General features: G+C 59.8%; 8 protein-coding genes and 1 non-coding gene across 9 annotated transcripts; 7 read left to right on the top strand and 2 right to left on the bottom strand.

The window, feature by feature from the left end:
• Positions 1–565: 565 nt before the first annotated feature.
• On the top strand, positions 566–3,523 carry EHS24_007530 (uncharacterized protein; the record flags this gene model as incomplete). Its single annotated transcript, XM_028622888.1, has 5 exons — positions 566–795; positions 837–890; positions 936–1,340; positions 1,402–3,047; positions 3,099–3,523. The coding sequence occupies 5 exons, from the start codon at positions 566–568 to the stop codon at positions 3,521–3,523; spliced, it is 2,760 nt and encodes a 919-aa protein (XP_028476781.1).
• A 934-nt stretch (positions 3,524–4,457) lies between these two features.
• Positions 4,458–7,580, top strand: EHS24_007529 (uncharacterized protein; the record flags this gene model as incomplete). Its single annotated transcript, XM_028622887.1, has 8 exons — positions 4,458–4,678; positions 4,734–4,787; positions 4,854–5,103; positions 5,314–5,468; positions 5,512–6,647; positions 6,692–6,847; positions 6,894–6,926; positions 6,970–7,580. 8 exons carry the CDS (start codon positions 4,458–4,460, stop codon positions 7,578–7,580), a joined length of 2,616 nt encoding a protein of 871 aa, XP_028476780.1.
• A 1,768-nt stretch (positions 7,581–9,348) lies between these two features.
• EHS24_007528 (uncharacterized protein) lies at positions 9,349–10,695 on the bottom strand (the record flags this gene model as incomplete). Its single annotated transcript, XM_028622886.1, has 1 exon — positions 9,349–10,695. The coding sequence occupies one exon, from the start codon at positions 10,693–10,695 to the stop codon at positions 9,349–9,351; it is 1,347 nt and encodes a 448-aa protein (XP_028476779.1).
• A 1,849-nt stretch (positions 10,696–12,544) lies between these two features.
• Positions 12,545–14,085, top strand: EHS24_007527 (uncharacterized protein; the record flags this gene model as incomplete). Its single annotated transcript, XM_028622885.1, has 2 exons — positions 12,545–12,769; positions 12,814–14,085. The coding sequence occupies 2 exons, from the start codon at positions 12,545–12,547 to the stop codon at positions 14,083–14,085; spliced, it is 1,497 nt and encodes a 498-aa protein (XP_028476778.1).
• An 810-nt stretch (positions 14,086–14,895) lies between these two features.
• On the top strand, positions 14,896–14,990 carry EHS24_007526. The gene has a single exon. It is a non-coding gene; the product is annotated as a tRNA-Ile (tRNA).
• Positions 14,991–15,649: 659 nt separating this feature from the next.
• On the top strand, positions 15,650–17,037 carry EHS24_007525 (uncharacterized protein; the record flags this gene model as incomplete). The annotated part of the gene is made up of 8 exons (XM_028622884.1): positions 15,650–15,659; positions 15,891–16,108; positions 16,149–16,207; positions 16,254–16,269; positions 16,306–16,442; positions 16,494–16,594; positions 16,642–16,867; positions 16,923–17,037. The coding sequence occupies 8 exons, from the start codon at positions 15,650–15,652 to the stop codon at positions 17,035–17,037; spliced, it is 882 nt and encodes a 293-aa protein (XP_028476777.1).
• A 353-nt stretch (positions 17,038–17,390) lies between these two features.
• On the bottom strand, positions 17,391–18,350 carry RPS7 (40S ribosomal protein; the record flags this gene model as incomplete). The annotated part of the gene is made up of 2 exons (XM_028622883.1): positions 17,391–17,745; positions 18,109–18,350. 2 exons carry the CDS (start codon positions 18,348–18,350, stop codon positions 17,391–17,393), a joined length of 597 nt encoding a protein of 198 aa, XP_028476776.1.
• A 1,494-nt stretch (positions 18,351–19,844) lies between these two features.
• EHS24_007523 (uncharacterized protein) lies at positions 19,845–21,963 on the top strand (the record flags this gene model as incomplete). Its single annotated transcript, XM_028622882.1, has 7 exons — positions 19,845–20,557; positions 20,610–20,661; positions 20,711–21,358; positions 21,397–21,483; positions 21,521–21,642; positions 21,691–21,892; positions 21,934–21,963. The coding sequence occupies 7 exons, from the start codon at positions 19,845–19,847 to the stop codon at positions 21,961–21,963; spliced, it is 1,854 nt and encodes a 617-aa protein (XP_028476775.1).
• A 698-nt stretch (positions 21,964–22,661) lies between these two features.
• RPL19A (60S ribosomal protein L19A) lies at positions 22,662–23,523 on the top strand (the record flags this gene model as incomplete). The annotated part of the gene is made up of 2 exons (XM_028622881.1): positions 22,662–22,728; positions 23,003–23,523. 2 exons carry the CDS (start codon positions 22,662–22,664, stop codon positions 23,521–23,523), a joined length of 588 nt encoding a protein of 195 aa, XP_028476774.1.
• Positions 23,524–23,682: the final 159 nt, after the last annotated feature.

Genomic DNA, 23,682 nt, shown 5'->3' with positions numbered 1-23,682 from the left:
CAGCAAGACAGTGGTACAGGGGATCAGTGGCGCAGTGGCGAGAAAAAGGAATGTCTGCCAGCAGATGCCAGGCTGCCCGGCTGGCGAGGTGCAGCTGGCGTTCGTGGGAAAGTGAGCGTGCCATTTCGGGAGGCGGTGGAGATCGGGGCTGGGCGGGTGACGCGTCGGGCTTTCGGACGAGACAAACACCACAACAAGGGCGGTGGACGCGCTGGTGGGGGTGAGACAACAGAGTCAACGTGCATATATGGGGAGAAGGGGATGGGCAGGTGATACATATGCACAGTATGGATGAGCTTGTCGATGGGCATGTGCGTGATGGGGGCACACGAGCCTCGATGATGGGGGGGCCATGCAAAGTGGAGCCCCCGCATACGACACACGCACCCACCCAAACAGCCCCCGGCAGCTAGCACACACACAGACACCAACAAAGTCCCGCGCGCGTCCACTCATCATCCGTCACCCCTCCTCCCCACCCACGCACCCTGTGACTCTTTCCTTTAATCCTTCTCACAACCAAACCTTTTTTTGCTCTTCACTCTTATCCCATGCGCACATACCCATGCGTCGCATCGCCAGAGACACCCTGACGCTCCAAGAGGCGCGCCAGGTGGCGATCCTCGACGACCACGCACTCGACCTCGTGCATGAGCTTCTGCGTCCACCGGGAACCGAGGCACCATTCTCGTTTCTGCGTGCCGTACCCAATGGATCCACCTCCGAGCTCCGCGGCGGTCCAGATGCGTCAAAGCACTCCAGCGACGAGTTCTTCAGGAAGACGCTCAAGACCATGTAAGCCGCGAAGCCGTATAGATGACGCTGATGGCAATTAGCTTCAACCGATACTTGTCACTGACGAGCCCTGTCCATGACTCCATTTGCGAATGGTGCGTCCAGATAACACAACACAACCAACAAGCTGACTCAGCCAGGCTCATCAACGTCTGGGCACAGACTCTCTATGGTCCGTTTACTCAAATCAACGTCACACCAGAGGGCGAACTGCAGCTCGTCGCACGCAATGTGATCCCCAAGGCCAGGCAGATTCCCGGTATCGAAGACCTGACAATGTCCCTCCACCACGACAGCAACATTGCAGATCTTCAAATACACGAAGACTTCATCGACTGGTCCCCAAAGGACATCCCCTACGCGTGGGCGGGGCCCATCCGTCTCCTGAAGCAGGGCTGCAGGCGGTGTGCAAACGCGCATTACGTTCTGAGGCCAATCAACCCCAGCGTCAGCTTGCCAGACGGTGCCAACCTGCAATGTGTCTCCGCAAGCCGTCCAATCCAGCCGGGCGAGCGACTGTGGGCATTGGGTGGTGAGAGCGACTGGTGAGTGAACGGGGAGAGACGACTGATGGCTGTGATGGGAGGAGCTGACCGACGACAACAGCGACTGTGCCAAGTTGCCCAAAGGCTCTCGCAAGGTCAAGAAGGAACCCGCACCGTCGAGGCCCACGACTCCTCCCATTGTCCCGTCAAAGCGCCCGCGTGCAGTGGACGGCACGCCTGTATCCAAAGTCGTCCAGCGCCGCAAGAGACTGCCCACTCCCACCCCTTCACCCGAGTCAGAGCGGGGTTTTGAAACGGCTGGCTTTGAGCTCATCACTGGCAGCCCAATCCCAGAACTGTGCCCAGACTATGTGGAGAAAGCAGCAACCTTGCGCCAACCCAATGCGGCTGCACACACACCCGATCGCACATCAACTCCCGGTCTCGCTGACCCAGGACACGACCAGTTGTCCGACTTGGCCACTTTCAAGCTGGATCCCAGCTCGAGCTCAACTCGGCACGTTGGCAGTTCACCAGATTACGCTGCCTCGACGCCACCCACACTTGCATCGGCGTTACGCCCACTTCCTCTTCCATTACTCCGTGAACCATCACCATTCTCTGGTCCATTCTCGTCCACGGGCCTACGGGTCAACGGGGCGCCCCAGCACGACGCCACCTCGGCGTCATACCTCCCTCTCCCAGATGGTGTTGACTCTTCGACAGTGGCGACGACTCCCGACGCCGTGTCCCTCGACCTGCCCGAGGCATCCCCCTGGCTCATCCCTCGCGAGGCTGACAGAAGCGGCCTGGTCAGCCCCTCGGAGCTGTCCGCCGACCGCACCACGTTTGACGAAAACGCCATATCTCCGAAATCGGCCACTGCTGCCAAGCGGCTACTCGATCTCGCTGTTCCTGCCTGGATGGCTGCGACGTCTGGCTCGACCCCACCGCCTGACTCTGAGGATGAGAACGACGCCGGGTCCTCAGACGCTCCGACGCAGCTGGCTCGGGCTCAGACCAAGATGACGCAGCAACTGAGCCAGACACGCTTCTTTGAGAGCCGAGTCAACACGCTGGTGGAACAGAAGACTGATCTCGAAAGGCAGCTGCGCCAAAAGGAAGGGGCACTCCAGGGCATGGACAAACGCCTCTTACGGCAGGCTCAGGACACCAACGAGACAACTGCTACACTGGCCGACTACCACCGCAAGCTTGGCGAGTCGCAGCAGCAGACTGCGTCGGTCGAGAAGCAGCTTCGAACCCTCCAGCGCAAGCACGACGTTCTCCGGGCCCACTCTGGACGTGCTGAGGCGAGAGCTAAAGAACGCAAAGACAAGTTTGAGATCATCAAGCAAAGGTACATGGACATGAAGCCCGAGTATGAGCGCCTGCAGAAGGACGTTTGCGCTCAAGACCAGCAGCGCAAGGACCTGGTGCAGGAATGTGACCGTCTCAAGCAAGAACGGGACACCGCCCGTCAAGACCGAAACCTCGCCATACAAGTCCGCGAACAAGTCCAGCAACAGCTCTCCCATGTCCAGCAAGAGCGTGACAGCCGTGAGCGGGAACGTGATGAGGTGATCAAGCGCCGCCAACAGGACCGCGACGAGCTGGTGTCGCGTCACCAGCGCGAGCTGGGCTACTTTCAGCAGCAGAAGGAGCTTGAGAGCCGCCAGATGATGGAACGCCAAGACAGGCTGGACGCCGATAACGCGCGACTCCACCGCGAGAATGACCAGTTGAACCGCGAGAACAGCGCCCTCCGTGAGTACCGCGCGACAGCGACATCGGATGATATAGACCTGACACTATCAGTTCAACGACTCCGTTCTTCGCATCAACGTGTGTCACCAACGTCAGAGAGACTTCCTCCTCAGCACACGTCCCCAGTTCCTCCTCCCATGGAGCGACTTCCCTCCGTTCAGACTGCCATTTTAGGTCGTCCGAGGTCCGCGGCATCGTCGGCTCCACCCACTCCCTTGTCAAACCTCAGCGTCCCCTTACCTGGTCCAAGCACGATGGTGGCCGCCGCCCTGGGCGTCTCGTCTCGGCCATCCATGCCAGATGATGCGCCGCGCTTCTACCCGGTGGAGCACGTGCCTCAAATGACCAGCGACCAGTATTACCTTCCTCCTAATCTTGACAACACCCGCACCGAGAGAGCCCCACCGCCGCCCCCCAGCGACCCTGCACCAGTTAAACAGCCCTTGGCACCAAAGCCGCGCTTTTGGGGCTCGTGAAGAACGGCTGTTTGTGTAGAAGAAACACGACCGTTGCGCCCTCCTCCCCCTCCTCCCTCTTCCTCCTCCTCCTCATCATCCGTATCACAGAGTTGCTTGTTGTAACCCCTCCCCGTCCCATAATGTGCACCCAACATGGCATGTATGTTTCGTGAAAGCGCCTGTGCCGCGCCTTTTTTTTTGGTTTTATCTCGTCGCTTACCCGATGAATTGTTGCGGCTCAGGTACGTGGACAGCGCCACCATTTTGTCCGCGAGGGCCGTGGGATCTGCGTGTGGAGGGAGAGCTGAGAGAGGCACCCAGTGCGTCGCAGCAGAAGGAGTTGTATGGTATGTACGTACGTATGGCAAATGGTCCCCATATGCTGGGTCGTCGCCAACAAACGGACTGACACACTGTGGCCAAATGGGCACCCCCCCAGATTCCGTCTTCCCCATAAGGGAAACGCGGGAAACGCCCATTTGAACGCGCTGACAACGGCCCAACGGTCATCCGCCAGAGAGCCATCCGAGCTTCCGAGCAAGATCAGAGAGTGACAAGCCTAGAGAGTGAGACGACGCTGCGGACACCCATCACACCCAAACGCCGCACAGGGCGGGTAAATGATGGCCCGCCTGACAATAACACACCTACCCAACAAGTTGCACACGCACACTCTATTGCTTTGCTTTCTCATCTCTCTACCCCACACACACGACACCTGAATACCACAACCTCATACCGTCATTACCACGTCATCGTCCACCACACCGCGCATCTACCGTACACAGCCGTGTCGCGTCTCGCAGCAGCACGCTACAACTAGCTCATAGCTCACTCCACCACACAAGCTAGCCTCGCACAACTCCCCCAACTCCCCACTCCCCACTCCCCACTCATCACTCCCACACAACACACACGCGCCGCCTCCCCCCGCCCCGGCGCCAAGGCTGACATGGCCGCCGCCGCGACTCTGGCGCTCCAGCCGCTCGACTCGCGGCACATTGCCGTCCTCGACGACCTCGCGTTCGCAGTGGTGCGCGATGTCTTTGCGCCCGGAGGAGACTTTCAGCGTATCGTGCCCGGCGCACAGTTGCCGGCCATGGTCATGGACAAGGACCTGCGCACACGCTTGAGAGCGGACAGGGCCGAGTTCCGCGCGCGACTGGGTAGCCTGTGGGTACAGCGCTGGGAAATGGGATAGCAGGTGCAACAGCTGACACGGACACAGCATGGACGAGTACATTGCTGCCAACCAGCCGGTATCCGGCGACGTGCGCGACTGGTGCGTGGGAGGGACGCGCAAAGCTTGGGAACTGCTGTGACCTAGAGCTAGAGCTGACAAACACAGGCTCCTCGACGCATGGACGGCCGCCGCGTTCAGCACGCAGATCAACATCCAGATGGGTCCCAACGGCCACGTCGAGACGGTAGCGGCGCACAAGCTCCCTTATGCGAAACCGCTAGACGGCATCGAGGATCTACTGGTCGACATTGGCGACGAGTCCAACATTGCGCTGCTCGGCTTTGATAACAACTTTTGCGAGGTCAAGCGCGCCGACGACTGGCAGGTATGGCTCGGGCCCATCCGCTTGGTCAAGGTGCGTATCATCCTGCTCCCCTGCTCCCTGCCCAGCTCCCTAGCCTCCACTGTCCTGTCCTCGCCGAGCGGCGGGACGGGGCGCACGACGCCGAGCACCGCGTCTCCTCTGCCCACCGTGATCCGTCGCCTCCCGCTCTCGGCAGTCACCCCCGTCCACCTCCTTCCCAAACTCCTGCACGCCATACGTTGAAACTGACGCCATCCACAGCTGGGATGCAAGACCTGTGCCAACCTAAAGTGGCGCTGGATTGCGCAAAAGGACCAGCTGAAGGGAATAGACTCACAAGGCGTCAAGCCCCGTGGCGCCATTGCCGCCGGCACAACCCTCTGGGGGGAGTTCTCAGATACAATGGATCTTCAGTGGTGAGTTGCGTGCGTTTTCTGGACGCCAGCTCACAGTCGTCAGCACATGTGCTGCGGATGCCAAGGCCGGTCTGCACGCCAGGAAGAAGCCTGGTCCCAAGCCCAAGGGAACCAAGGGCGACAACAACAGAAGAGCCTCGGGGAAGGGTGTCAAGCGGCCGTTGGAGGAGACACCACCCTCACGGCCATCCAACAACAAGAAGCGCCGCGTGGCCTCGTCCTCGCGCATTGTCTCGTCGTCACGCAAGGACTCGTCGTCATACGAGCCCGAATCGCGGTCTCCTTCTCCTGCGCGCCAGCCGCGAAACAGCCTCGTCGTCCCCGTCGTGGGACCGCTTCGACGCCGCCTTCCGTCCGAGACCCCCTCAGCACCGGGCCGCGAGTCGTCGGCGTCAGAGCTTACACCCTTTGTTTCCAGCCAGCTTTCGTCGCCCGCCCAGTCGTCCCCGCCAAGGCGCCCTCAAGAAGATGGCGAGGTCAAGCCCGACTTGCATTCCAGGTCTGAAGAGACACCAACCCCGACGTTCCCCGTGTCGGCTACTCTGATGGTATCCGCTCAGGTCGGCGGGCCATCAATGTTGGCCCCGACTCCTTCGTCGGCGCAACTGCCCACACCGGGACCGGACCAGTCGGAAGCGGCGGCCACCACGTCGGTTGGCGTCGGTACCGCCTCGACGTCGACGCCGTCGCACAGCCGCGGCGTTGCCACGCATTCGACTCCTACCGCTAGTCGCGGTGTCGGCACTGTGACGCCGACGCGTCCAGAGTACGCGAGCGTTGGCGTGGCGGCCACTGCATCGCCGTCGAATGCGGGCCGCCAAGTCGGACACGAGACCGAGGCGATGCCAGAGAAACCCGAGCCAGGCAAGACGGAAACGATCGCGGATGGCAGCACCAACACGACGCGCAACCGACCGCAGGAGGCCAAAGCCATTCTCCACGCGTACAGCCGCATCGATGAGCTTGTCGCTCAAGTGGCCGCGGCCGACAGAGCGCTGGAGAAGAAGGACATGGAGATTTCGCGCCTCAAGGCCGAGTCTCGCAACGAAGTGGAGAGCCTGAGACGCCGCGTGGAGCAGCAAGACGCGGTCATTCGGGAGGATCGCAAGCGGTGGGATGAGGACAGGCGCGGGTGGGAGGTTGCGATGCGAGACCTGCGCGATGAGCTGGGACGGTCGAGTGAGTACGCAGCTGATGCGAAACGGTCGTAGCTGACAGACTAGAACACGAATATACCGAAAAGCTCTTCATCCAGCGCGAACAGCACCGCCAAGAACAGCGAGACGGGTGGAACGCTGCCCGCGAGGCGCTCGTCAAGGACCACCGGGAGGCGATGGACGAGATGCACCGTCTGTTTTCCGCCAAGATGGACGATGACGGTGAGCTTATCGGACGATCTTGGTGACTTTAAGCTGACGTTCCCAGCTCTGAAGTATACCGGCACGATTGAGCGTCTCGGTGGGTTGCTTGTTGTTCCATGGCAGCAGAACTGACATTCCAGAATCCGAGTTGCGCCACACAAAGGAGGACTATCGCAGACTCGCAGACTCTGTCCACCGGGACCACTATGGAAACGGGAACGGTGATCCCAATGGGTACTACCACCCCACTGGGACGTCCACGCCCAACCATAACCGCCCTGTTCGGCCACAGCTGTCGGATCTCCTGCACCCCAGCGGCCACAACACGCCGCCCGTCCACTCACGGCCCGTAACTGGTACGACCGTCCCCGAATCCGCACCTCGCCACATCCCGCGCGCAGCCCCGGCCCCAGCCCCTGCCCCAGCGCAACAACCTTCCAACAGCTTCTGGCGCGTCAGTACCAGCAGCAGCGGTACGAGCAGCAGCTCGAGCCAAGGTCAAAGCCATGGCCCCGGCCCCAGCCATACCCCGACGCAGACCCAGTTCTCGATTGGCGGGCAGTGCTACGCCGCTGCTGCGCCAGAGTACGACGACCCCCGCATGCGCGACGACCAGCACCGCCGACACAGCTACAGCCACCACGACATGCATGCGCACGCGCACCACGGGCCGCGCTCGCCGCCGCCGCAGCAGCCGTCCCGCGCGCATGCTCACGCTTACGCCCAAGGCCGTCACCACCACTACCAGTAGAAGAAAAGACACCACGAAAGAGAGACCATGAAGACATGATGGGAAAGAAGGGAAGAAAGGCAGAAGGGAAGAAGGGAAGAGACAAGATGGGAAGAAGGGAAGAAGAGAGTAAGAGAGCAAGAGAGCAAGAGCAAACATTGGTGACGTTTATTGTATATGTCGAGAGAGAAATGTATATGAGCACAATGAAGACACACTGGTTGGCGTAGCTACAGCACGTCGTTTGAAGCGAGCTAGGCTGTCTCTGAACTCTGAACTCTGAACTCTGAACTCTGAACTGCAAACCAGGAAACTGGCCGCGCTGCCGCCACTGGCCACTTCTGCCCATTACTCTGCCCATTACAGTGCGTTTGCAACCCATACGTCAGCCGACAGGAGGGAGCAGGTGCCTCCAGGATCAGGACCCGCAGGGAGATAACGGCGACACAGGAGGGTGGGATATACTGCAGCGCGGGGTGACATCCGCCCGTGTGCCCGTTGTGTGTTATTTTCAGCGCGCGTGTCCAGCACGCGACAACACTGGTCCGGATCCCCATTCCTAAGACGCAGTGCGTGCGACGCGACTGCCCTTTCTTCCCTCAAATCTGGAACACTTCTGGCACCCAAATTGACTCTTTTTCTGACCACCACGACCACGACTGTTTCCCCGCCGGTTGGGACGGTCATGAATTGGTGTCTCAAGGGGGAACCCGGGGGGGGGCGGGGGGGGGGGGAACCGAACTAGCCAAAATTAACTTGTGTAACGAGACGCGTCGCGTCGTCGACGCACACGACTACAGGAGCAGCATAGTAGTGAGTGCCCTCTCCTTTCTGATACGGTTACTGCCAAGCGTGCACCGCGTTGGTTTTTGCCCCGCCCCACCATGCCACTCGTGAGGCGAGAGGTCGCGAAGTCGCGCCCAGACGCTACAACGGGTAGACTGGGAACACAAGTGGTGGTGGTGCGGCGACATCCAGACATCCAGACGGACGGACGGGCGGTGGTGGTGCTCGGACCCACACCCACAACCCTGGGTGGACACGTCCATACGTCCGTCCATCATCGACCACACGGACAGACACTGCTGCGCACCGGGCCGTCCGCATGTTTGCTTTTTTCGTTCTTTCGGGGAGATACACAGAAGGTCAGAAGAGAACAAACAAACAGACGCGCGAGACTGCGGTGCGGCTCGGTGCCGCGGCGTTGGCGTTGGCCTTTTCGCCGCATGCCGCGCGCGCGCGCGCGTGCCCCACGTTCGGCACCAGGGAAAGAAAAGAAAAGAATAAGACGGCGGTGCAGGACACTCTGGTACTCTGGGCGGCGGGTGACTACTAGGTCTAAATGCATTGAACATAACGTGAAATAAAAACGTGAGAAGAACAGGAGGAGAGGTAAATTGGGCCCAAAAGCGTGCACCGGGCACGCGGCCGCGCGGCGCGCGTCCCGCGTCTTTGGTTCGACGCGTCGTAAATGAAGAGGAGAGAGCGAGAATGCGTTATAACCAGGGGGGGCAGAATGAGGATCGTAAAGGCAGTCGGGGGTATCGATGCGGGAATCGTGGGGGGGGAACAGGAAGTGGTGCAGGAAAAGAAAAAGGGGGTGTGTGGCGTCCAGCGCGTGGTCTTGGCCGTGGGCCCGTGATGCCTTGGCGACGACCCAGTGGCAAGAAGCAGAGCAAGGACGCAGCTTTACGCAGCACGCAGCGCGTACGCTACATGGGTGCGCCAAGCCGAACGAGAGGGCAAAAAGTCGGCGCCCTCTTTCTTCGTAGTCTGTGTCTTGCGGCGCTCAGATCTTGGCTGCTGTACGCGCAGCCCACATGAGGGCGACAAAGGACTGTCCCTCGGGCGACTGCGTGCCAGAGCCAGGAGTGACGATGAAGCCGTTGGTGCCGAGCGGGTCGACGACATCGGTGAGCCAGAACGACGAGTCAATCTTGGCCACGACGCCGTCAAACGCCTGGGCAGCCTTGGTGGTGAGTGCCTTGGCGAGGTCGGGGCGGCGAATGTAGAAACGGTAGAACGCAGCAACGACGCCCGCAGTGCCGGTGCTGTCGGCGATGGAGAGGGTCGAGTCGTCGGTAAGCATGTAATTTGGGAGACGGCCGTCGCTGGTGAGCTGGTTGAAGAGCGCGGTGAAGACGTTGGCGGCCGTGGTCTCGGCAGTGGACACGCTCGTGCCCATGTTGTCGGTCTGCCCCGCCGAGTCGATGGACGCGAGGATGCGCATCAGGCCTTGGAGCATCCACGCGTTACCGGTGGCCCAGAAACGCGCATCAAAGGTGTTGACGTGACGGTAGAGGTTGACAGAGGTGTCGAGGAGCGCAGACGAGTCGAGCGTCCACTGGTTGAGGGCCGCAGTGAGGAGGGTGGTGTTGCTGGTCGCCAGGCCAAGGTACGCCATGAACGGCGAGATCATGTAGCCCATGTCGGCCCACACCTCAAAGTAGCCCTCGCGCTGCGAGATGGTACCATTGTCCGACTCGTAGCCGGCATACAGGTAGGCAAGCTGGTTTCCGACGGCCCAGGCGTACGCGTCGTCATCCTGCACCGATGAAAGCTGGCCGCTGACCTGGTCGGCGTAGTGAGCCAGCACCCAGGCGGCGACGCCGAGCGATGCCGGGTCGCCCAGGGATCCAGCACCATCCAGAAGGGGTTGAGGGGAGAGGGTCTTTTTGGATGTGCTGTCCCAGAGATAGTCGTTGAGGTTGCTGTCGGCGCCATCAGACGGGGCGCCAGACCAGTCGTAGCTGGAGAGCTCGTTGGCAGTGACGTTGCACAACATGAAAGGAAGGTAATCCTGGTTGCCCAGCGCGCCGGTAATCCAGTCAAAGGGGGCGAGGTTGGGCGAGTAGACCTCGAGGAGGGTCTGCGTCAAGACGCCAAACTCCCAGCTGTGGGAAGTGATGGCAATGGCATTGTCGATGACCTTGGGCATCATGTGCGTGAGGTTGACATAGGACGCGCTCTGAACGGTAGGCATGTAGCTGAGGGTCGCGAGCGTCTTGACGTAGGGCAGGCTACGAGGAGCCTTGGGAGCAGCGCGAGGGTGGTTGCGGCTGGCATGGTGGAGTTGGGCTGCAGGACGCGCAGCGACCAGCTGGAGGCCGAACAGAACAGCCGCCAGCGCGAGCATGACGAAAGAAGCGCGTGGGGGGGGGGGGAGGGGGGGAGGGGGGAGGGTCGGAGGGACAAAAAGAACGAGGTGGCGAGAAGCCAAGGAGAGTGGGATAGCGCAAGACGGACCAGCGGACCTGCGCAGTATAAGAAGGAAGAGAGTGGACAAAGAGGAGAGAGAGAGAGAGACAAAGAGGAAAGCAAGAAACGCCAGAAGTTTCAATCAGACACGGGAAGAGGCGCGAAGGCATCGTATGGGTGGGTCTCGTCTGGCGCGTTTTGGCCACCACCGTACGCTAGTACGCTGCGCTGCCCCTCTCGGCGCCTGGGCCCAAAACGGCTTGGCGGTGCGCCACCCGCCCCGGGAAGAAACGAGACACCCTCTCGCCCACAGGCCACAGGCCACAGGGCTCTAATGTCGCGCGCACCCATGCTGCATGCACAGGGACCGCTCTGACGCAAAGAGGAACGACGACGACGACGACGACGACGACGACGACGAGTCGGGGTCGAGGGTGTGCACAGTCAGTAACCCCCCCACAGGCTGAGGGCCCCACCAGTTTCAGGCCAAACGACGGTGGGGGGAGGCTGTATGGGCGCCTGAGGACAGCAGACACACACAGCCTGCGCATGGTGTTTGGTTTGCACGAGGGCGGGGTTCCACAGTTTTTGTTTGGAGTCTGCCTGCTGCCAGCTGGCAGTCATTCCCCAGTAACTACTGGTCGGTACAAAGGTTAATGCCAGATGCCAGATCCCATCGTGCGTGATCTAATTTCCCGATGCCGTACTCGATGACATGGCCGGGACGTATACATGGGATTGTTGACGTCAAGTGCGTGAACGGGAATGAGCACACTGGGACCTTGCACGGGGAGCCATGCACACTTCTCTCTTCACGCCAGTATATGCATGCAGAGGACCATGCTGCACAGGGCTGAATGTGCTGGGAATACTGAGAATAAGTGAATGGTGCGGCCAACAGGTTGGTTATATTGAGGACCCATGGACCCACACATGTGCTTTTAACATCCGAATGCACATAGGCACACAGGTCCCCCCCCCCCCCCCCATGGCCACAGGTCACAGACCCCACCAGTACCATACCCAACAGATGCAACAGAGGATGAGTGACAAGGGCAGGGACCGGTTGGAGGCAGCTGAAAGCGCACCCGAGGCCCGAAAGGTACGGCAACACCCATGGGCTTCGCGAGGCACCGAGGTTCCCACAATTGGTGATGTTTTGTTGGCCCACCTGTTATGATCTAGTGGGAGTCGGCGCCATAGAGGCCATAGATAGACCCATACGGGTACTGTGGCAGATGGCGGTCGGGAGGAAAAGTGGCATTTCAGTGCCGATCTCTTGCGAGTTGCAGATGGAATTCATAATCACTCATAACCCGGTCGGTGGTGTGGCAGAGTCGACGGCTGATGCCAACGGCTTCGATTGTGGACATGCTTCCCCCCATCAGTGGTTCTGTGTCTTTAGCACCTCTGTCTCGGACGGGCACGCTGGCACACTCGGAGGCCGAAAGAGCCCGCCAAGTTCTCGGAGCGTCGACTTGCCGGGCGCCGATATCGCTTCGCACCTTCACACACTCGTAGCTGCGGCAATTATCAAGATAGCTGTTGTCCGATCAGAAGCACAGACGTGGCTCCCCACAATGTGATGGCCGATGGGTGTCACCTGACACAACAACAATGGGTAACACACAGCCTTGGCATCCAGCTCGCCTCACATTGCCTGCCACGAACGTGGCAGACATATGCTGGTTCTTCGCACTGATGGCAGCTGTAGTGTGTATAAAATACAGACCATCCTGTCTCGCTGAAGACCCCATCCCTCCCCCTCTGCTCGGCATTTCCCAACAATGTCCATCATCGACGACGAGAAGAAGTTCGAGGTTGTTCAGAATGAGGTGATGAGTGACGGCGTCGACAGCATCATCGACGACCGCCTCAAGGTCGAGTTCCCTGCCAGCCTCGCGGCTCTCACTGCCGAGGAGCTCGCTGCCCTTGACCGCGCCACCACTCGCAAGGTCGACATCCTTCTGATGCCTACCTTGCTCACCCTCTACACGCTCAACTACCTTGACGTAAGCTATCTCGCGTGATAAAAGTCCTCAGCTGACCGCCTCAGCGTAACAACCTCCAGATGGCCAAGATTGGCGGCATGACCACGGACCTCGGCATGACGAGTACGCAGTACGCCACCTGCGTGTCGGTCCTGTTTGCCGGCTACGTCTCGCTCCAAGTCCCCTCCAACATGATCGCCTCGCGACTCTCGCGCCCCGGCTCCTACATCTGCTTTATGTGCGGCCTGTGGGGTGCGGTCTCTGCATGCACTGGCGCCGTCAAGTCGTACGCCGGCCTGGCCGTCTGCCGCACCGTCCTTGGTTTCACAGAGGCGGCATTTTTCGTCGGCGCGCTTTACCTCCTGTCTACCTTTTACACAAAGGCCCAGCTCGCTCTCCGTACCTCCATTCTGTACTCTGGCCTGCAGCTCGGCAATGCCTTTGGAGGCCTGTTCGCTTTGGCGGTGTTCAACCTCGACGGAGCCCACCACATTGCCGGCTGGCGCTGGCTGTTCATCGTCGAAGGAGCCCTCACCGTCGGTGCCGCCTTTGTGTTTGCGGGGTTTATCCCCAACACGCCCAAGACCATTCGCTGGCTCACACCTCTGGAGCGCGACCAGCTCGTGTATCGCCTCGCTGAGGATTTCGGTTCATACCACGAACCGGGTCCCTTCTGGCCCAGCGTGCGTCTCGCGCTCACCGACGTCAAGATGTGGCTGTTGCTCTTGTGCATGCTCCTCAATGCAATCACGTCGGCTGCCACCAACTTTTTCGCCCTCATCATCGACTCGCTCGGCTTCAACCGCTCCACCACGCTCCCACTCACTGTTCCGCCCTACATCCTCTGCATGGCCGTGATTCTCGCGTATTCATGGCACTCGGACAAGAAGCAGGAACGCGCGCTGCACATTGCCATTCCCTACGCCATCGTCATCGCCGCCAACATCATCGCCATGGCCACCACCAACACGGCCGCGCGCTATTTCGCCATGATGCTTATGCCGAGCGCATTCTACGCGCCCGCCGTCATCGTCTATTCGTGGATGTCGACCTCTATCACTGGGACCAGCACCAAGCGCGCCACCGCCATGGCCCTCATCAACGCTTCGGCCAACACGCCCAGTATCTGGACGTCGTACCTGTACTCTGGCCATGAGCCGCACTACTATGCGGCGTTTAGCGTCAACATTGCCGCGTCGCTCCTCGCCATCGTTTTCGCAGTCGCTACAGGCCAGTACCTCAAAAAGCTCAACAGCCGCCTCGACAAGGGCGAGGATCTCGGTCCCCAGGGCCCCACTGAAGTGCAGAAGCGCGCTGGGTTCCGCTTTGTCGCGTAGCGGAGGTCGGCAGAGAAGATCTCGCCACAATCAGACACTGACCGCCACCGCCTGTGAGATGCAGAACGGGTCAAGGGCACCCTGGAATTAATACGAGCGGGCCCGTATCCGTAAATACACGCAACTGTTGGATCCTATACAAAAACAAAGGTAGATGTTTGCAGCCTGCGCGTGTGCAGGACGTGCAGGGTGGTGCAGAAGGGAACACATTATTCGTGCGAATGAACAGTAGTTGTCAATGAAATAAATGCCCGGCGAAATCCCATATCCATCATCATGAGCTACCATCCGGCCCAGTGATCCAGTGACTTTCACCGAACCAGGCACAGACAACATGCAAAGACAGATACCTGTCGCGCGTTTATGGGGCGACTCGGGAGCGAAGTCTCTGTGAACGAGGCTCACTCGCAGGGGCATTAACAAGGAAAAGGATTAAAAAGAAATAAATAAATAAATTGGTCACCCGATGCTCGCCTGGGGGCGAACACTGCTACCCTCGAGGAAAGTATCACTCACTTGCCGTGCCTTCCACAACGCACGACAGAGGAGGACACGTACGTTTATTGTACCGCCCTCTCACCTCTCCGTCCCCAATCCCTCCCCACACAACACTGTGTTGGCCATTTCGTCCCGTTCCCTCCGTCTCCTCGCTTTACCAATCCTACCGCCAGCCACCCTCTCTCCCCCTCCTTTCAAAACGTCCAACAAAGAAAGCCCCAAACACGAAAAGAGACGCACACCTGCGGCATTACGCCTGCGGGACACGTCCCCTTGCCATTCTCTCAGCATGCAGATGTTGCTGACGTAATCGGCCGCTTAGCTCAGCTGGTTAGAGCATCGTACTAATACCCAGCCTTGGTTACTAGTCCATGCGGAGGTCGGCAGTTCGATCCTGTCAGTGGTCAAGAGGTCCTCTTCAGTAGAAGAGAGCGTCGTTTTTGGACCGTGGGGGCATGGAGATGTGGAGAGGGGGTTCGGCCGATGGGCGGAAGGATGAAGGTGTCGGCCCAGAGGCGACCTGGTGTTGAAAAGGAACCTGTGTCTCAACGGCATGCATGTGTGTGCCTGGCTGCCACGGCAATGACTGCTGATGACAGCCAGCTATACTCGGCCCAGCTCAATGTCAACGTATGCTGGAATGGCTACGGCCGCGGGAGGCAGCTGAACCAGTGGGCCGGGAAGGGCGCCACCAAAGGAGATGGAATGATGGCCCAACTGGTCCGACTGCGCTTCACTTGCTTACCTCCAAGGGTAGTAATTCACAGCCTCAGCTAGACCTGTGCACAGAACATGGTTAGACTATCTCTGCCTTAACGTTCACCTGTCAATGGAGCAATGGGGGCGGAAGCCAACCCATGACCGTGTTGAAACACCAAACCCGCCGGGTGCCACATGGAGCCAAATAGCGTCCGATGACGCACTGGTGACGGAACTGCGCGTTCACATACATCCCCACATTGAGCTCTGCCTTCTCTTCCTCAACAACACCCATTCCACCAGCCTCACCCTCCCTCCCGCCCCCACAACCACCGTAAACCGAAATCTAAGACATCGATCTCCCACAATGTCCAAGGGTGAGATGAGATGCATGGCGCTGGCGCTACGCGGTGCCGCGCGGGCGACGCGGACGGTGGGCGGCGCGCCGGCCATGGCCGGTGGTGAGGGTTGGATGGGGGCTGGGGCTCGGCGGCGCGTGTGCATCGCGTCGGCGAGCGCACGGCGATGGAGTGGACCGGTACTGCCACTGAGCACCAGCACCAGCTCCAGCTCCAACTCCAGCCCCAAGCTCCATGCGCTGCGCCCAGCTCCTCGTGCCGGCCTCGTCCTCCAACCCGGCAGCCTCCACACGCAGTCGCTGGCGCCTGCTGCGCGCTCCTTCCACACCACCCTAACGCAAGCAGACGCCGAGTGCTGCCCCCCGCAGGCCCCTCGCCCGCAAGTTGCGCACCCCGTGGCGGCCACCGGCGAGTATGAGCTGCGCGGCAGCTACGAGTCGTTGGGCGGGTTCGACAAGGTCTATGTCGTGAGCTATTATGGCCTCCGCGACCGACAGCTGACAACAGACTGGCCCGGACGCGGCTGACCATGCTATCGTTGTCATCTACGATATCTTCGGCTTCTGGTGAGTGCACTGCAGTAGAGCCGGGGGCAGGAGCTGACAGTCCCAGGGAGACAACGCAGCGTGTAGGTTACTCTCGAAGGCTTTGCTGACCTATACAGGGCTCCGACCTCTTGGTGTCCCACCTGCTCCTCACGTCCCCGCACAAGGCGTACATGCCGGACGTGTTCCGCGGCCACCCCTTCCCTCCCGAGAAGGACGGCGACAAGGTTGAGCTGGGCAAGTTCTTCAACGGAACGTGAGTTGCGAGAATCTCAGCACGGGGAGCAACGCAACTGACATACCACAGGGCCAAGATCGAAGACCGTCTCCCCGAGGTCCTCAAGTTTGCCCAGTTCCTCAAGACTGAGCGCAAGTTCAAGACGGTCTCGATCCTGGGATACTGCTGGGGTAAGGCTCAGCTGCGTTTTCCCGTGTCCCCAAGCTGACACTCTCAGGCGGCAAGATCACCCTCCTGGCGCTGGGCTCGCCCAACTCGCCCTTCAGCTCTGGCGCGACCTGCCACCCGGCCATGATCGCCAACGGCGACGGCGACGCGCTTGCGCGCCCGCTCGCATTCTATCCGTCCAAGGACGAGCCGGCCGATGTGGCCGCGTACATCGAGCAGACGATCAAGACCAAGCCGTTTGCAAGCCAGTGTGATTTCCACCTGTACAACACTGTGTGAGTGGGAAGCTCGGGCAGCTGGCCAGAGAGGAAGAAAGCTGACAGAGTGCAGGCACCACGGATGGGCCGCTGCTCGTGCCGACCTCAGCAACCCCGAGAACCGCAAACAGTTTGACGACGTGTACCAGCGTCTTGCCGACTTCTTTTCCAAGGTCGACAGGGCTTGAGCGGACCTAACATGCAACGAAGGAGCAGGTCGTAAGGTACACTATACAGAACAGAAGACGGACGGCGTTGTATCAACATGCAGATGGAAGTTGGCAGCTGGACAAGGAAGGTGTGGCGGAGCGAACTAGCAGCGTTTGATGGCTCATACACACATCTGCAAAGGGACCTGGGGAGACCCCAACAGCTGCCGGGCACGCATATACACAACTGACATGGTCCTGCACCTGCTCACAGCAACCTGTCACGGACAACTGCCACAATGGTTTTTTTAAGTTACAACAGCTGGCGATTTGCCTGCTGGTGAATGCATGTCGTAATCCCTACACCCCTGCTACACGGCGGAGAAGAGAATCTACTCGGCGGCCTGGACGGGGAACTCGAAGACGACGTCCTTGCCGGCGAGGGTGCGGTAGACCGACGAGAAGGTGTCGAGCTTGTACTCGAGCTGGTTCTGGTCCTTGGCGTCAAGGTAGACACGGATGAGCTTCGAGCCGTCGGCGGCGATGCGGGTGCGCTTGCCAACGATCTCCGAGGGGAAGACGAGGTCCTCGAGCATCTTCTCGTGGACGGCGGTGAGGGTGCGCGAGCGGGGGCGCTTCTGGCCGAGCTTGGCGTTCGAGTTGCGCTTCTCCTTGGGGAGGACGCGACGCTGGGCAAGGAAGACAATGAACTTGTCCGAGAGCTTCTTCTCGAGCTCGCGGGTAAGGCTAGAGGGCGAAGCCGAGGGCGAGGGTGGAAACGTATGGGTTGAGGATGGGCGTAAAAATAAACGGGCATTACGGCGACGTGTGGTGGGTGACAACGAAGGGGAACACGAGATCAGCAAATTGACGACATACCAGGGTGCCAAACCCGGCACCACCGCCAGGAAAAACAGAGGGAGGTGGCCGTGAAAACAGCCTCCGTCTACCTCTGAGTCTCGACTGGAACGGTCGTGCTCGGGGGATCGCTGGCGGAAGGGAAAAGCAACTCGTGGTCCCAAAGGAAGACAGATGCCAAAAGTTTTGAAGTTTTGGCACCCACACCCAATCGAACACACGAGAGGCCCCCCTGCCGCCCGCTTGACTCACCGCTGCTGGACCTTGTGGAAGGCCTTGGCCTGGGGGACGGGGACGAAGATGACAACGGCCTTCTTGCCGCCCTTGACGTCAACCTCCTTGGCGGCCGAGATCTGGAGAGGGGTGAGCTCGGACTTGAGGTCGGCGACGTTGGTCTGGAGGTCGAGGAGCGCCTGAGCAATGGTCTGCTCAATCTCCGTGGGGGGAGTGTTGGGCGCGTTGGCAGTGCGCAGAATCTTAGACTGGAAAGACATTTTGCTAGAGGTCGCTGTCAGCATCGGTCGCAATTTCTGCATGGGTTTCGGGTTGCTCAAACGACCTGCCACGACGAGACTTTCGGCATCGTGTCCACCGCGCACGACCAGCTGGAGGGGTCGGACCAAGGCCTCTCTCCCTCCATCGAGGTGGCGCGCGGTGTGTTCTGTCTGCCTTGTCTGCCTGTCGTCGTCGTCGCTGTCGGTGCCGCTGGCGGTACTCACATTCTTTGCTTTTGAGGGACACAGAAGGAGAGCTGCAGCGAACAGACGACTTGGGCACCCACCACCCACCACCCAGCGGACAGAGCGCCATCCACAGGGCAGCAACCGATTTCGAGAAACGCTAATGCCGCTGAAACGCCGAAGTGGCATTTTGGAGGAGACGACCGCAAGTATTTACGTAAGGCATTTGAAACCCGAGTCCGGTCGAGAATTGGACCTTTGGCGGCGTGCAAGCTGTCTTAGCGGCATATGGCAGATCAAGCGCGCAAGCGAATCATGCGAGCATCTGCGGCAATGGCATAGATCCAGCATAGAGATCTATGGATGATCAGTATCTCAGTAGCGTGCATCTCAAAGATCAAAGCTATCAAAGACACTTGCTGCCGCCTGTCGTCGGCGGTTCCGGCTGGTTTGCGACCGACGCCCATCGCCTGATCGCCTTGTGGGGGTGCTGCTGGTGAGCTTTGAGTCTAGACACAGTTGCACATCGTGGCATGCATGTTCCAACGGGTCGTTCGCAACAGCCGGGTTCCATTGGAAGAGCGAGCTGCAAGCCCGCGACGTGGGCCAGCAGGTCTTGACCCTGGAGGACTGGAGCTGAATATGAAGGGTCAGGCTACTGCGCTGCTCTGAATGCCACGGCGATCACATGGCACCTCCAGTGTTTGCAGTAGAGATTATCACCAGACCTTCACGCACGAGACCACGCGTATATGCATATAGGATAGGACCCAGAGTCGCTATAAAGTATGCTTGATGTCCACATCCGGTAGAGGGGGCGCGGGTGATCAAACTGTGGCACCGAAGAGCTTGGTCAACCGAGGATGGATGCCGAGTCGTAATGTACAAGGCACAACAGACGCACCCGCGCGCCCGCGCTGAGATTTCAAGGGGGCCAGCGGCCAGCGGAGCACATGCTCTCCCTTTGCGATCCGTTGGTTGCTGTCATCGCCGACGGAGAGGGCGGACGGGATGAGAGCAACGATGCTGCAGTTACGTGTACCCCGCGGGGTGACATCCGTCCACCATAGCGCGGCCCGGCGTGTGTAAGGGGCGGCGACACGCCGAAAGGGCAACGGGCCCGGCGCGCGACTACTGCCGCCACCAATCTACCGACGGGGGCGCGACACCTCCAACGCAACCTCTGTTGTCGATTCAGAGTCCACCTTCATTCACACCATACACCTCTGCGTCTTGGGACACACACACACACATCTCTCCCACGGCCATCCGTCTCACAGCGCCGCTGCATCCCGGCATCCTTCAACCATGACGCGGACCGTCCGACTGCCCCGTCAGTGGACGCTGCGCTTGTTAGCGCTGGCCATTGTCGCGTTCTTCCTCATGGCCTTCGTATCGTGGTCCGGCCGCAAGCAGAGCGTGTTGGATTCAGAGCAACGCAAAGAGTTGTGGATCGCACGACGAGAAGAGGTCGCGCTCAAGTATGAGGAGGTACGCGTCGCCCTTCTAGAAGCCTCGGGTTACGAACCACACGCTGCCGAGCGCTCTGTGGGTTCTCCACCATGGACGGCAGACGGACACCCGACTCTCACATCGTCGTCTGAAGCATACTCGCAGCGCCTGCTGGGATTCATCCGCAAGGCGTTCCAGCAGTCATCCATGCATCCACGCTTCACACACGCCGTGAGCCGTGTCGCCGCCCATGTCCCTCCAACGACGGCCTTGTTCACCACCCGCTTCCACTCGTGCGACCGCCTGGGCGAGTCTGGTGTCCAGGACCTCTTCCGACTCTGGGAAGCCCTGCTACCCCTCCCACTTGGACCGCCAGTGGAGAACCTGCTCCCGGACACGGAATGGGCCAATCCCGCCCGAAGGGGCGCAGCATGGAAGGTTGTCGTTGCCGATGATACGCAGATGGATAAACAGGTCACCAACTGGATCGGTATCCACCCAAGGTCTGGCCCTTGGTCCCAGTTCTGGGCTGCCATCGGCCACGGCATCTTGCGCACGGATGTGTATAGGTGGGTCCCAACCATCAGACATCGAGGGACTGTGACTGACACCAACAACCAGATACCTCGCAATGCTTTACGAAGGTGGTGTCTATGCCGACTCGGACACGGTGGTAGGTATCATGTCACCGATGACTAGGTATATCAAACGCTTACGCTCAGCCCATTGCGCATCCGTACCTCTGGGGTCTTGACGCCGAGTCAATCGTACATCCCGACCTGGACCTGATCAACACGATTCTCATGAAGCATATTGAAGCTGCAGACCAGACACATCGTCGGATCTGGGACCGATCGGCAATCCCGGGCGACGGGAACGCCACCACCGCCGATGGAACTGGGGCTGAGGGCGACACAGCTGTCCACGAGCAGCACCAAGAGTCTGAACCTACGTCTGCTGCATCCGACGACTCTGACGACACCCTGCTGCCAGCGGCCACATCGGAGTCCGCAAGCGATGCTGAGGCGCCCGTGGTCTCCGACACCACGTCCCCTTCAGAGTCCCACGCAGAAAAGGTGTTCGCTGCAGAGGCTGTCTGGCACAACAATGCGTCATGGACCTCTCCTTATCCGCCGTCGTCGCGCCAGCACAGCCGCCGCTCGCCCGTGCAGTACCGCGACAACTTTCCTCCGGACGACGCGACCTCGATCCTCGCCCCTGACATCAACCTCGTCATTGCCATCGACTTTGACTCGAGCATTGCGTTTGACTGGCGCCGCATGACGCAGTGGTCCATTTCCCGCCTCCGTCGCAGTGTCGGCTCGGTCAAGACTGGTCGCAAGCTCCAGTTCTCGCAATACGTCATTGCCGTGGGTTTGAGGACCTAAACAAGGAGCTAACCTCGCAGGCCAAGCCGTACCACCCAGTGTTTGTGGATGTGCTCGCGACGATTTGGGAGAAGGTCGATACTGGAGCCGCAGACAAGCTGTCTATTGTGAGTAGTGTCGACGTGGCTCAGCTGACAAGTGTAGACCGACTTCACCGGCGATGGTCCCCTCACCGACGCAGTGCTCCGGTACCTGCTCGTCAGATATGGCGTGACGGCATATGACCTGCGAGGTCTGCGCGGTGCCGTACGCGTTGGTGACGTCTTGTGAGTACCTCAATGCCAGTCTCTGAGCTGTGGCTAACTACTCCTTAGAATCCTCCCAGAGGGAGCTCTCGACGCCCCCGAGTCTGCCACACTCAAGGCCTTGGCCTGGGTTCAGAACTTCTTCCCGTCACTGCCGGGCAGTGGTATGGCCAAGGCTGTCAAGGGCCAGACCCTCTGGTTCTGGGGAGCAGGGTGGACGGGCTGGGGCAGCGGAGGCAGGCGAGTGGTGTACCACGGCTCGGACCAGATGGTGAGTGACCAGTCACTGCGGCGAGCTGACAGGGGTCCCAGGTGGAGGTCGGGTATGACGACTTTGAGTAAAAATGGACACTTGAGAGGTGTGTAGTGCCACCGCTGGCGTAAGGATTGCCGCGAGCACCCCTCCTCCTGAACGAGATTGACGTACCACGACATTCGACGAGACACATGTTGGCTGAGGAAAGGAAGGAACACCTCTAATTTCTAATGATCTCATAATAGGGCAGGAATTAGTTGATCCTTATCTACCTCCTATCTCGTGCGCCGTCTGAACATGTTGTAACAGTAGCCTACATAGACGTCTCATGCAATTGCTATTTGCACATCATCGCAACTAGGAGCGAGCTTGCCACAGATCCATCTGCCGCACTGTTGGCTCCGCTGGTGAACGCGAGGCACCGTGGGAGATCTTAATTCATTTATTTTACGTAACGCGGAATCAAAGATCCGCCACACGATTTTCGTTGTCGAATTTCCGTTGCAAACTCCGACGAAACAAGCTCTGCCCCTGCGGTGGGACGGGGAGTGGGTGGTGGCTGCAAGTCGAGTGACAGTCTTTGACCGATACGTCCAACCCTTCAAGCAACAGTGAGTGCCGACAGCGAGCGCAGACACGGCGACGACACGCACACCGTCGACATTGAACCACGCACCCGGCACAGCGTACATCCCCCCAACTTTCCCCCCGTTATTCCGTCGTCTGCGCGCCGCAAAACCTCGAAATCCGTGTGAACATTTGTGTCTGACTTGCCCCCCAGAAAATGGTTTCCAACCTGCGCATTCAGAAGCGCCTCGCCGCGTCGGTTGCCGGTGTCGGCAAGCGCAAGAGTGAGTAGCACACGCGCACGAGCGAGGGCTACCCCGAGAGAGCGAGGATGGGATGGGGATTTTGGACGTCTTGGGTCCAAAGTTTCGGAAGCGGCGGCGGGAGGGCAGCGGAGAAGGATTGTGAGAACGTTGCTGGCAGCCGTGCCAGTGGCAGTCTCGCTACCGCCTCCATCCCACCGTCGTCGTGAAACTCTCAAGACCTGCAACCAAGGGAGCCCTCGCCGTGCACGAAATCATTCCCAACTTTTGAGGATTGCCTGCTAACAATTTCCAGTCTGGCTCGACCCCCAGGAGGCTGCCGAGATTGGCCAGGCCAACTCGCGCTCGGGTGTCCGCAAGCTCCTCAAGGACGGCCACATCATTGTCAAGCCCACCGTCATCCACTCGCGTGCCCGCACTCGTGCCCACGCCGCCTCGAAGCGTCTTGGTCGCCACTCGGGCGCTGGTAAGCGCAAGGGTACCGCCGAGGCCCGTATGCCCACCAAGGTCCAGTGGCTCCGTCGCATGCGTGTCCTCCGTCGTCTCCTCCGCAAGTACCGTGAGGCCGGCAAGATCGACAAGCACCTCTACCACGTCCTTTACCTCAAGGCCAAGGGTAACACCTTCAAGAACAAGCGTGTCCTCATGGAGCACATCCACAAGGCCAAGGCCGAGAAGCTCCGCACCAAGCACCTCGCCGACCAGATGGAGGCCCGCCGTATCAAGAACAAGGCCATGCGCGAGCGCAAGGCCCAGCGTCTTGCCGAGAAGCGCGCCGGCATCCTCGAGGTCGAGCGCGAGGAGGAGCACCAGTAGATGCTTTCTCTTGTAGGATAGTCATGGAGCCCACGGGTTTACTGCATCACCCGGCCTTGATTGGCGCACTTTGGAAAACTATTCACCGTCTGCGTGGCGTGTGTCGTACAGCCAGCCAGCCGTTGCGTTCAGAGATCAGAGAAGCGAGCACGTCAGACT

The sequence above is a fragment of the Apiotrichum porosum genome (assembly GCF_003942205.1).
Source record: "Apiotrichum porosum strain DSM 27194 chromosome Unknown scaffold_5, whole genome shotgun sequence".
NCBI classification, from domain to species: Eukaryota; Fungi; Basidiomycota; class Tremellomycetes; order Trichosporonales; family Trichosporonaceae; genus Apiotrichum; species Apiotrichum porosum.
This window is presented reverse-complemented; position numbering and strand designations above follow the sequence as displayed.